Source organism: Chiloscyllium plagiosum, unplaced genomic scaffold, assembly GCF_037043375.1.
Source record: "Chiloscyllium plagiosum isolate Xiang-an unplaced genomic scaffold, Cpla_swu_hap1 HiC_scaffold_2, whole genome shotgun sequence".
NCBI lineage: Eukaryota > Metazoa > Chordata > Chondrichthyes > Orectolobiformes > Hemiscylliidae > Chiloscyllium > Chiloscyllium plagiosum.
In genome coordinates this window covers 145,949,870-145,962,769 of record NW_028270140.1, presented here as the reverse complement: position 1 = coordinate 145,962,769, position 12,900 = coordinate 145,949,870, and the positions used below count along the sequence as shown (strand labels likewise).

At 47.1% G+C, this 12,900-nt stretch overlaps 1 protein-coding gene across 3 annotated transcripts in view; it reads right to left on the bottom strand.

Moving 5' to 3' along the window:
• Nucleotides 1–12,900, bottom strand: part of LOC122539550 (putative ATP-dependent RNA helicase DDX60) — a 167,207-nt gene that overhangs the window by 79,070 nt on the left and 75,237 nt on the right. For all 3 annotated transcript variants that reach the window (XM_087974154.1, XM_087974160.1, XM_087974161.1), the window contains 4 exons: nucleotides 12,101–12,259; nucleotides 8,761–8,910; nucleotides 3,905–4,024; nucleotides 823–918 (listed from right to left, as the gene is read on the bottom strand). In XM_087974154.1, coding sequence (XP_087830280.1) covers nucleotides 823–918; nucleotides 3,905–4,024; nucleotides 8,761–8,910; nucleotides 12,101–12,259 — 525 coding nt within the window. The remainder of the gene's footprint in view (nucleotides 1–822; nucleotides 919–3,904; nucleotides 4,025–8,760; nucleotides 8,911–12,100; nucleotides 12,260–12,900) is intronic.

Sequence of the window (12,900 nt, the reverse complement as noted above, 5' to 3'; positions counted from 1 at the left end):
GGACAGGCAGTCTCTCAGAGCCGGTACAATTTATTACCGACTGTTCCGGGATCAAGAAGGTAGATTTCCTCCTCCACCCCCAATACCCCTTCCACCCCACCTGGATGTTGTCGGGGATGCTGGGGGTGTGCAGGAAAGGGGGCGCCATCCCAGGAAACCAACTGGGCGGCCATGATGGTTGTAAGACATAGGCAGGCAGAGGTAGGATATTCAGCCCATCAAGTCTGTTCTGCCTTTCGATGACACCATGGCTCATCTGATCGTTCTCAACTCGACTTTCCTGCCTTTATCCCCAAAGCCCTTGATTCCTTTCTCGAGTCAAAATCTGCCTGTCTCAGCCTTCAATATACTTAATGACCCAGCCTCAACAACCCTCTGCTGTAAAGAATCCCATGATTCACAATCTCGGAGGGAAGAAATTCCTCCTCATTTCGTTGTTTTTTTAAAATTCATGCCCCCCCCCCACTTATTCTGAGATGACGCCCTCTGGTCTTTGACTCTCCCACAGAGAGAGAGAGACAAACTTTCCACATCTCCCATGTGAAGTCTCCTAAGGATCTTGTGTGACTCAACAAAGTCCCCTTTCATTCTTCTATATTCCAACACGTTGAGGCCCAATCTCCTCATCCTTTCCCCATAAGACAGTCCCTCCATCCCTGGGGTCAGTTCCGTGACCCTGCTTTGGACTGCCTCAATGCCAGCACATCTCCCCTTAGATAAGGGGCCCAAAACTGTCCACAGGACTCCATCTGGGGTCCGATGTGTGCCTTGTACAACTTTAACATACTCCAAAAGACCAACATTCCACTTGTCTTTCCTTACCTCATCAAAGATGACATATTGAATCCTTTTAACCCAGTCCTGTAGATGAGGAGATAACAGGAGAATTTCTAGACACTGCGGGACTGTTACGAGGATCTGTAAGTAAAGGATATGTCAACACAGAGTTCATCATCGTTTACCACAAATCTTTCATTCTCCACAAAAAACAGGCTTGTGATCCAAAATAAGGAGTGAATACTCGTGGGATATTTGCAGAAAAGTTGCCCAGGTAAATAATTTGGATACACATAGGTTCAAACCCCAATATGGTTACCAGTAGAATTTGAATTCAATTGATACAATCCAGAATTGAAGCTCAACTCAGTAATCGTGATAGGCAAAGCATCGTTTAGACCAGAATGGTGCTGGAAAAGCACAGCAGGTCAGGCAACATCCAAGGAGCAGGAAAATCGATATTTCGGGCAAAAGCCCTTCATCAGGAATTTTCGGGCTTTTGCCCGAAACGTCGATTTTACTGCTGCTCGGATGCTGCCTGAACTGCTGTGCTTTTCCAGCACCACTCTAGTCTAAACTCTGGTTTCCAGCATCTGCAGTCATTGTTTTTACCCAGGCAAAGCATCACCAACCACTTACAAATGCCTTTTGAGGAAGGAAATGTTTAGCTAGTCTGATGGTGAAAGCCACTGAAAGCCAGGGGACAATAGGGCCACTCTCTCTTTAGAGAGAGAGAGAGAGAGAGAGAGAGATGACTCTCAGGCAAGGATCAAGGTTGAGAAGGTAAAGCCTTCATAGTGACCTTAACCAATGGAGAAATTGAACTGTGAATCACCTGTCAGCTTAATGACAGGCTGCCCTACACGTGACTCCAGATAGCCAGCGATGTGGTTGACTCTCAGCTGAACACTGAGCTTCTTTCCACTGGCAGGTGATGCTGGAACTAGAGGACATCGTCTCAAAATAAGGGGGAGCAGATTCAGGACTGAGCTGAGGAGGAACTTCTTCACCCAAAAGGTTGTGAACCCGTGGAATTCCCTGGGCAAAAGTGAGGACTGCAGATGCTGGAAACCAGAGTCTCGATTAGAGTGGTGCTGGAAAAGCACAGCAGGTCAGGCAGCATCCGAAGAGCAGGAAAATCAGCTGTTGAGGTTACCTCGTTGAATGTTTTTAAAGCTAAGATAGATCATTTTTTGAACAGTGAAGGAACTAAGGGTTATGACAAGAGCGAGGGTAAGTGTACCTGAGGTCACGAGAAGGTCAGCCATGATCCTATGGAATGGTGGAGCAGGCTTGAGGGACCAGTTACTACTGCTCCTGTTGCTAATATTCTAAAGCTCTGGAATGGCCAAGCAATCTACTCAGGTCAGAAAGGACCACACCTTGTTTTCCAACAGCCTCTTGCCCACCAAGCTTCACTCAACTCCTAGTCTCTGCAGACCTCCATTTCCCAATTCGGTCCTATGTTCTCAAGGCCCTCAGCATCTTCATGCTCTCAAGTTGTGCTGTCTCCTTTTTCAGGAGAAAGTGAGGACTGCAGATGCTGGAGATCAGAGTCAAAAGGTGGGGCGCTGGGAAAGCACAGCAGGTCAGGCAGCATCCGAGGAGCAGGAGGGTCCACGTTTTGAACGCAAGCCTCCTGATGAACAGCTTATGTCTGAAACATCAACTCTTCTGCTCCTCGGATGCTGCCTGACCGGCTGTGCTTTTCCAGCACTGCACTTTTTGACTCTTCTCTCTTCTTTCAGCCCGCCAAATAAACATCTCAGTTCGTGCAATCCTGGGGATCCCCTGCTTCCTTCAGCCAGCTGGGGCTGCAGATGCCCAGATCACAAACTTCGGAATTCTTCTCCAAAAATAAATTTCAAAGGGCACTTGAGAACGAGGAACTCACGGGGTTACTGATTTTAAAAATGGGGATTGGGGGTGGGGGAGCAATGGTGGATGGGCAGATTGACGTCCTTCTGTGCAATGCATTTCCAGGGTTCTAACTCACTCCTTACAATCGCTGTGATTGATCACCCCATTCTCATGGAACAGCAGGCGATGGAGAGTCAGGACTGCTGGAATGGTCTTTCACTGGGAAAGAAAAAATGCTTCTGGTGGAAAGGGAGAGTAGGTAGACAAACAAATTCCTCAGCACAATGCAACCTATATAATGGAAATACTGCTTTGTCATCCTTAAATCCCCTTCTGGTTTGTAATTACCTGGAGCTAGTGGAACATGGAAGCACTGTTTTGTGACCTTTTTACTTTTGTTATATTCAAATCTTCCATTAGATTAATGTCAAAAATTTGTCTGATCATACTGTTGTGAAGCATCATGGGAAGTTTGACTCTGGTAATGGTGTTATATGAAGGCAAGCTAATGTTATTATAGCTAAGGATTTATTACTATCATTGTACTTGTCTGTATTTTTATATCTATTAATCATCATCAGTAATTTGTGTTTTGTTTACACCACAGTGAAATTAGAAATAAAAGGCATGGCTGTTGTTGCCCAGAGGGTCAGCAACTCAGAGATCCTATGCTCATAATTTAAGATTACTAGGGCAAAATAACAACCTGATTGCTTAACAAGCCAGAGGTAGTTAATCCCTCTCCAGTCCAGATGTGCTCATGACTCCAGACCCACATGATAGGGGTTGAGCCCATGGCATCGCCATGGTACCGGTAGGATTGGGATGCACATACATGAGCAACTGTTGGCACTTCTCGGTCTGCTCCACCAATCCGTGAGATCAGTCAGCGAATAGTTCGGGTCTGGAATGCACTGCTGGGAAATATGGTGGAGGTAGGGTCAGTAAAGCAGGCATTGGGTGGTTATTGGATGTGTGACCGTATGGGGGGGGGGGGGGGGGGGGAGAGTAGGAGATTGGCAGGAGATAGCAGAGCAGGCAGAGTGGGCTGAATGGCTCCATCTCCAGTGTAACAATTCTGACCTGATCTTGGTCTTGACTCCTGCCAACTCTGATACCTTTGACCCCTTCCTTAGTCCCGATACATGTGGGTATGCAAAGCACAATTATATTCAAAGCGTAATTGGATTCGGAAGATTCTTCTACCTTTGGGAAGTTAGAACCATCCAACCGACTGTTGTGTTCTGTGTTAGAATCACGAACGCACCTGGCAATCATGAATATGATCACGATAATCTCTTGTGAAGTATCCACACACTACCATTCCACTGGGTAATGATTTGGTAAATCTTCCATAGACAGTTGCCACCACTTGATTGACAAGGGCCTAACAAAAGGAGGCAGATGATAGAGTCATAGAGTCATAGAGCTGCACAGACCCTTCGGTCCAACCCGTCCATGCCGACCAGTATCCCAACCCAATCTAGTCCCATCCGCCAGCACCTGGCCCATATCCCTCCAAACCCTTCCTATTCATATACCCATCCAAATGCCTCTGAAATGTTGCAATTGTACCAGCCTCCACCACTTCCTTTGGCAGCTCATTCCATACACGTACCACCCTCTGTGTGAAAACCTTGCCTCTTAAGTCTCTTTTATACATTTCCCCTCTCACCCTAAACCTATGCCCTCTAGTTATGGACTCCTCCACCCCAGGGAGACCTTGTCTATGTACCCTATCCATGACCCTCATGATTTTATAAACCTCTTTAAGGTCACCCCTCAGCCTCTGACGCTCCAGGGAAAACAGCCCCAGCCTGTTCAGCCTCTTCCTATAGCTCAAATCCTCCAACCCTGGCAAAATCCCTGTAAATCTTTTCTGAACACTTTAGGTATCATAACATCCTTCCAATAGGAGGGAGACCAGAGCTGCACGCAATATTCCCAAAGTGGCCCAACCGATGTCATGAGGAGAAAGTGAGGACTGCAGATGCTGGAGATCAGAGCTGAAAATGTGTTGCTGGAAAAGCGCAGCAGGTCAGGCAGCATCCAGGGAACAGGAGAATCGACGTTTCGGGCATAAGCCCTTCTTCAGGAATGAGGAAAGTTTGTCCAGCAGGCTAAGATAAAAGGTAGGGAGGAGGGACTTGGGGGAGGGGCGTCGGAAATGTGATAGGTGGAAAGAGGTCAAGGTGACGGTGATAGGTCAGACTGGGGTGGGGGCGGAGAGGTCGGGAAGAAGATTGCAGGTTAGGAAGGCGGTGCTGAATTCGATGGATTTGACTGAGACAGGGTGGGGGGAGGGGAAATGAGGAAACTGGTGAAATCCGAGTTCATCCCTTGTGGTTGAAAGGTTCCTAGGCGGAAGATGAGGCGTTCTTCCTCCAACCGTCGTTTTGTTGTGGTCTGACGATGGAGGAGTCCAAAGACCTGCATATCCTTGGTGGAGTGGGAGGGGGAATTGAAATGTTGAGCCACGGGGTGGTTGGGTTGGTTGGTCCGGGTGTCCCAGAGGTGTTCTCTGAACCGCTCCGCAAGTAGCCGGCCTGTCTCCCCAATATAGAGGAGGCCACATCGGGTGCAGAGGATGCAATAGATGATGTGTGTGGAGGTGCAGGTGAATCTGTGGCGGATATGGAAGTTTCCTTTGGGGCCTTGGAGGGAGGTGAGGAGGGAAGTGTGGGCGCAAGTCTTGCACCTCCTGCGGTTGCAGGGGAAGGTGCTGGGAGTGGAGGTTGGGTTGGTGGGGGGTGTGGATCTGACGAGGGAGTCACGGAGGGAGTGGTCTTTACGGAATGCTGATAGGGGAGGGGAGGGAAATATATCCTTGGTGGTGGGATCCGTTTGGAGGTGGCGGAAATGACGGCGGATGATGCGCTGTACATGGAGATTGGTGGGGTGGTAGGTGAGGACCAGTGGGGTTCTGTCCTGGTGGTGGTTGGAGGGGTGGGGCTCAAGGGTGGAGGAGCGGGAAGTGGAAGAGATGCGGTGGAGGGCATCATCGACCACGTCGGGGGGGGAAATTGCGGTCCTTGAAGAAGGAGGCCATCTGGGATGTGCGTTTTTGGAACTGGTCCTCCTGGGAGCAGATGCGGTGGAGTCGAAGGAATTGGGAGAATGGGATGGCGTTTTTACAGGGGGCAGGATGGGAGGAGGTGTAGTCCAGGTAGCTGTGGGAGTCAGTCGGTTTGTAGTAGATGTCCGTGTTGATTCGGTCGCCTGAGATAGAAATAGAAAGGTCGAGGAAGGGGAGGGAGGAATCTGAGACTGTCCAGGTGAATTTGAGGTCGGGGTGGAAGGTGTTGGTGAAGTGGATGAACTGTTCAACCTCCTCCTGTTCAACCACCTCCAAACGGACCCCACCACCAAGGATATATTTCCCTCCCCTCCCCTATCAGCATTCCGTAAAGACCACTCCCTCCGTGACTCCCTCGTCAGATCCACACCCCCCACCAACCCAACCTCCACTCCCAGCACCTTCCCCTGCAACCGCAGGAGGTGCAAGACTTGCGCCCACACTTCCCCCCTCACCTCCCTCCAAGGCCCCAAAGGAAACTTCCATATCCGCCACAGATTCACCTGCACCTCCATACACATCATCTATTGCATCCTCTGCACCCGATGTGGCCTCCTCTATATTGGGGAGACAGGCCGGCTACTTGCGGAGCGGTTCAGAGAACACCTCTGGGACATCCGGACCAACCAACCCAACCACCCCGTGGCTCAACATTTCAATTCCCCCTCCCACTCCACCAAGGATATGCAGGTCTTTGGACTCCTCCATCGTCAGACCACAACAAAACGACGGTTGGAGGAAGAATGCCTCATCTTCCGCCTAGGAACCCTCCAACCACAAGGGATGAACTCGGATTTCACCAGTTTCCTCATTTCCCCTCCCCCCACCCTGTCTCAGTCAAATCCATCGAATTCAGCACCGCCTTCCTAACCTGCGATCTTCTTCCCGACCTCTCCGCCCCCACCCCAGTCTGACCTATCACCCTCACCTTGACCTCTTTCCACCTATCACATTTCCGACGCCCCTCCCCCAAGTCTTTCCTCCCTACCTTTTATCTTAGCCTGCTGGACCAACTTTCCTCATTCCTGAAGAAGGGCTTATGCCCGAAACGTCGATTCTCCTGTTCCTGGATGCTGCCTGACCTGCTGCGCTTTTCCAGCAACACATTTTCAGCTCAACCAATGTCATGGCCCAACAGCCGTAACATGACCTCCCAACCCGTAAACTCAACTCTGACCAGTAAAGGAAAGCGTACCGAAGGCCTTCTTCACTATCTGAGACTCTACTTTCAATGAAAGTTTAATTGTGTTTAGATTAGATTACTTACAGTGTGGAAACAGGCCCTTCGGCCCAACAAGTCCACACCAACCCTCCGAAGAGCATCCCACCCAAACCCATTCCCCTACATTTACCCCTTCACCTAACACTATGGGCAATTTAGCATGGCCAATTCACCTAACTAGTACTTTTTTTTTGGACTGTGGGAGGAAACTGGAGCACCCGGAGGAAACCCACGCAGACACGGGGAGAATGTGCAAACTCCATACAGACAGTTGCCTGAGGCGGGAATTGAACCCGAGTCCCTGGCGCTGTAAGGCAGCAGTGCTAACCACTGTGCCAACCACACCGCCATAAGGCAAGTGTTTCTGCTGGGACTGCTGTTGAGGAGTATATGAGAGGAGCACCCAGAGGAAGTCAACGTTAATTTACCAGGGAGCAGCATTCCACTAAGTCATTTCCCCTGAGTGAGCCCCCAAGGTAAATTACGAAAACAAAATGTCAATACTGCGAGCAACACTGATTTGCCAACCAACATGCGTTGATCCCCGAGATTCACATACATTTGGCACAATATAGAGGGAACATTGCCAGGGAGTCAGCATCAGAGAAATGTGAGGGAGCAGCTCAGAACAGTAAGCTGTGTAGAGTGGCCATACCTTTTTGAGGCCGGCATCACTTACAGAGTTGGAGAGATTAAACCATTCAACTACATGCATCTGGTCTACTCTGAGTTCAAAGGGAGAGTAGAGAAAAAAACATTCAGGACATCACAGAAAATCTACAAAGTCATTGGTTGGGAAGACAGTGTTGTTCAGGACTGTTTTAGAACTGCTGCAAATGTTAGAAGTGTACTATTTTTAAAGAAAATTTCATTGAGAAACTCAAGAAATTAGGAAAAAAAGTCAGGGTGAATGTAATAAAATCATACAAGTAATCCGAAGTAGAGTAAAGTTAACATAATGGAAGTAATTGTAAGATATGGTAGCTCAGCTCAGTCGAGTGGAATGCATGGCCCATAATTAAATAGGAAGTCATGGATACTACCAGTGTCCTAGAAAAACGCTTGCTGCAGAAACATGGGATCCAGTTTTCAGAACTCGAGCAATAGCTAGAGACACCATGGTACGTCCGCCAGATTTAATGATGTGTGGACAGCATATTCAGAGAATACTAACAGCACAGCTCTTCGGAGAATTGGTGTGGATTCGACAGGCCGAATGGCCTGCTTCCACTCTGTAGGGATTCTACAATTCTCTGACTGAGTGTTAAGTATTCCTGGGTACAAGGTGATCAGCAAAGAAAGAAATATAAGGGGAAGGGTAGTTGTGTTGATTAGGGAGAGGACAAAGTTAAAAATCACATACAGGGTTATAGTCCAACTGGTTTATTTGGAAGCACTAGCTTTTGGAGCGATGACACAACTACCTGATGAAGGAGCGTTGCTCCGAAAGCTAGTGCTTCCAAATAAACCAGTTGGACTATAACCCGGTGTTGTATGATTTATAACTTTGTCCACCCCAGTTCAACACCAGCTCCTCCAGATCTTGATTGAGGAGAGCATAGCAGGCTGGAGAAAGAGGAAGTCCAAGAAGATTCAAGGACAGAATGGATTTGTCTCGAGCTAAGAAATGAAAAGCGTACAATTACATTGTAGTCCGTAGAGCACCCACTGGAGGAAGGATGTAGAGAAACAAATCTGCAGGGAAATTACTCCATTTCCTAGATTACAGCAATGACTGCACTTGGAAAGTACTTGCTGTAAAACACTTTGACTCATAAAAGCTCTTTCGCTGTCGCCCAGCTGTGTTTGGGAGGAGACTCCTTACCTTGGTAGGTGAAACGTACACCACAATGCCAGTGTCACTGCTCCTCAGTACTTTCTCCATACAGTAGTATGATGCGTAGGTTTTCCCTGATGAGGTTGGTGCTACAATCACTGCAGATTCATTGTTGTCCACAGCATCCAACAGCTCCCTCTGAAATCCAACCACAGAAACATCAGGGAACACTCAAGCTTATCACGCATCTTCACCACCCCCAGTGTGTCTGTCACAAGAAGGGAGATTCTGTTATCTTTTTATTAATTTGTGAGATGAGGTCATTGCTAGCCAAGCCAGCACTTATTGCCCATCCCTAATTGCCCAGAGGCCAGTTAAGAGTCAACCACATTGCTGTGGGTCTGGAGTCACATGTAGTCCAGACCAGGTCAGGATGGCAGTTTCCTTCCCGAATGGACATTTGTGAACCAGGTGGGTTTTTCCAACAATTGACACAGGATTCATGGACATCATTAGACTCCTAGCACAATTTCTTTTTAAAAAATCAAATCCACATTCCACCATCTGCCATGACAGGATTTGAACCTGAGTCCCCAGGATGTTACCTGGGACTCTGGGTGATTAGTCTAACAATAATACCACAGGCTATCGTTATATTCATGTTCTATGCTAGAAGCAGATATTTTTGTGGATGAGGTTTCCTTGATGTGAAGTATGTTTTAGAGGGAAGTGGAATTAGAGCCATTGCAAAGTTGGGGAAAGGGAGCAAACACATGATTTGAACAACTCAGTTTCTGCTCTCTGCAGAATAGTGCAATCTCCTGAAGTCCTTCACTCCTGGTAACAGTTTGGTCAATCTTCCAGCACCTGCCTCTTGTCATCATAGAAAAACATAGAAACCTGGAAGATAGGTGCAGGAGTAGGCTGTTTGACCCTTTGTTCCTGCACCATCATTCTATATGATCATGCAATCTCAGTATCCCTTTCTCACTTTCTCCTCATGCCTGTTGATCCCTTTAGCCACAATATCCAGCTCCCTCCTGAAAATATCTAATGAACTGGCCCCAACAGCTTCCTGTGGGAGAGAATTTCACAGGTTCCCAGCTCTCTGAGTGAAGACATTCTTCCTCAGCTCAGTCCTGAATGGTTTACCCCTTATTCTTTGTCTGTGACCCCTAGTTTCAGACTTCCCCAACATCAGGAACATTTTTCCCACATCAAGCCTATCCAGTCCAGTCAGGATTTTATACATTTCCATGAGATCATCCCCCAACCCCACAATTCTTCTAAATTCCAGTGAGTACAAGCCCAGTTGATCCAGTCTTGCCTCATATATCCGTCCTGCCATCCCAGGAATCAGTCTGGTGAACCTTCGCTGGACTCCCTCTACAGGAAGACTGTCCTTTCTCAAGGTACGAGACCAGAAGTGCACACAAAGGGGTGCTCAGGGCAGGAGATGTTGCTGGTCTCCACGAAGGCAGTGTGTTAGCAAGTTTCAGCCTAATTTTTGATTGAGCAGCAAAATTGGAACAGGGTGTTTCTGGGATCCTGAGATTTAGTCAAACTTCTGGATCCCGACCCCAAATTCATTCTTGCTACACTTTGTAATGGTATAATTCCAGGGTGTTGGGGATGGAGGTGGGGGTCTGGGTCTGGCAGGGATACGCATCGATGGGACAAATGGCCTTTTTCCACAATGTAGGGATTCTATGATTCTAATGAGGCAGGAGGTGAGCTCAAGAATCGCTTAGTGACTCTGTGCACCTCCAGGGGGTTTAGGAGCTGCCTGACCAATCCTAGCAGCCAAAGTAGACAGCAGCCATGTTGGGGACTCCTCAAATTCCCTTGTCAGTGATGGCCAAGGCCTTCAGTTGCCTTCAGAGTTCCCTCCCTTTCTGCCTTTTAAACTCTCTCTAAATAATATTCTGCTCCTCTGGCCAACATTTTCATGATCTGGCTGGGGATGTAGCTCAGTGTCAAAACCTGATTAATGATGATACTGTGAAGCACCTTGCAACAGTTTACAACATCAGGGATGTTTCACCTTTTTAATTCGTTATTGAAAATGGGCCTCAAACTTGTGAAATATGAACCACATACTGTTTCATCAAACAAGGAACGCCAACATTTATTGCAAACAGCAGGGCAGCTGAGTGAAACTCTCAGGAAAAATGCAGCAATTTGATTTTCTTTGTTCATCTCGAGTGGCGACTAATGTCCCCTACACCTGTTCAACTCCAGATGCTGTCGTTAACCCCGCTTAAACCACAATCAGAACCATCATTAAAAATCCATCCTGCAATGTGTTAAGCACCTGCCTGTTGTATGCGCACCTTATCTTTAAGAGAGGAATACAACACGAAAACTGACCCCTCAGTCCAACTAGTCCATGCCAACCATGTTCCCAAGCTAATCTAGTCCCACCTCCCTGCTCTTGACCCATATACCACCAATTACTTTTTTATTTATGGACTTATTCAAATGTTGTAACTGTACCTGTATCCACCACTTCCTCTGGAAGTTCATCCCACACACAAACCACTCAATGTGTAAAAAAGCTGCCTCTCATGTCCTTTTTAAATCTTCCTCCTCTCGCCTTAACTATGCAGGATTCGGTTATCTGTCTGTATCTACAATGCTGCGATACTGCCTGCCATTTGTTCCGCTATTGGATTGCAGTGCTGCATCCATAAAAATTACTGAGCTGTGGTAATGACTGCTTTATAATATACATTAGAGACATTAAATAACTAGGAGCAGGAATCGGCCATTGTGCCCCTCAAGCCTGCTCCGCCTTTTAATATGATCATGGCTGATCTCATCTCATCCTCAGCTCCACTTCCCTGCCCGCCCTCCATAACCCTTTAACCCATTACTAATTAAAAATCTCTGTCTCCTCCTTAAATTTATTCAGAATCCCAGAATCCCCGGGACTCTGGGGGAGCGAAAGCCAGAGATTCACGACCCTTTGAGAGACGCAATTTTTTCTCATCTCGGTTTTAAATCTGCTGCCCCTTATCCTAAAGCTTCCTTTTTCTCGTTCTACTCTGCCCCACGTGAGGAAGTGTGTCCTCTTTATAGCTACTTTGTCAATCCCCCTTCAGCATCTCACACACCTCCATTAGATCTCCTCTCATCCTTCCAAGCTGTAGTGGGTGTAGGCTTAACCTGCCCAAGCTCACCTCATGAGACAAACCATTTTATTTGCTGTTTTAAATAAAGTAACCCACAGAATGGATCAATCCTTGAGGAGCGATTGATATTTAGACAATTATCACCAACATGCTTCTATTCAGGTCACAACTCAGAAAGATTTTTGACTGTTCAAATGAGTGAGCGGTGGTTTATAAAAATGCTGTGCATTGTTCTACTGAATGCTGTACTTTACCTGCCATGAATCTGGTATAAAGTGCAGAACCCTTGGATCCGGATCTTTCCTCTCCTCCCGGAATAGATAAGGACCCATATTTTCCAGCTGAAAACGGGCTGCCCCCACACCGACTGGAAACCTGGGATCATTCTTCGATTTTGTTTTCATTTCTTGTTTCTGTGGTGAAATTTTATGAAGTGTGAGTTTACTGTGATCTGGATTGGCAAACAGAAACGCGTCAATGCCTTGTCTTTAATCTTCTGTGAGACATGAGCCAGCACTTGTTGTCCATCCCTGGTTGCCCTTAAACTGAGACATCATTTCACAGGGTTGTTAACGGTCAGTAGTTTGGTCTGGAGCCAGGTGTAGGCCAGACTGGGGTCAGGATGGCTGATCTCCTTCCCTTCACTAGAGGGCATTAGTGAACCAAAACCAAAACTGAAATTGCTGGAAAAGCTCAGCAGATCTGGAAGCATCGGTTGACAGAAATCAGAGTTAATGTTTTGGGTCCAGTAATGGGTCACTCGACCCAAAACATTAACTCTCGATTCCTCTCCACAGATGCTGCCAGACCTGCTGAACTTTTCCAGCCATTTCTGTTTTGGTTTCTGACTTACATCATTCACAATTCTGTCGGTTTTCATGGTTCTCTTTGATGGTTTTCAGATGGTTTTCTTTCCACATTCAAACTTTCACAGAATCAGCTTAAATTACACAATAATCGCTACTACAACATCATTTTTATTATCACAATCATTGAAGTTAAACATCAAGGATTTGAGCCTGTGGTGACATAATATTTGGGTTGCTAATCTAAG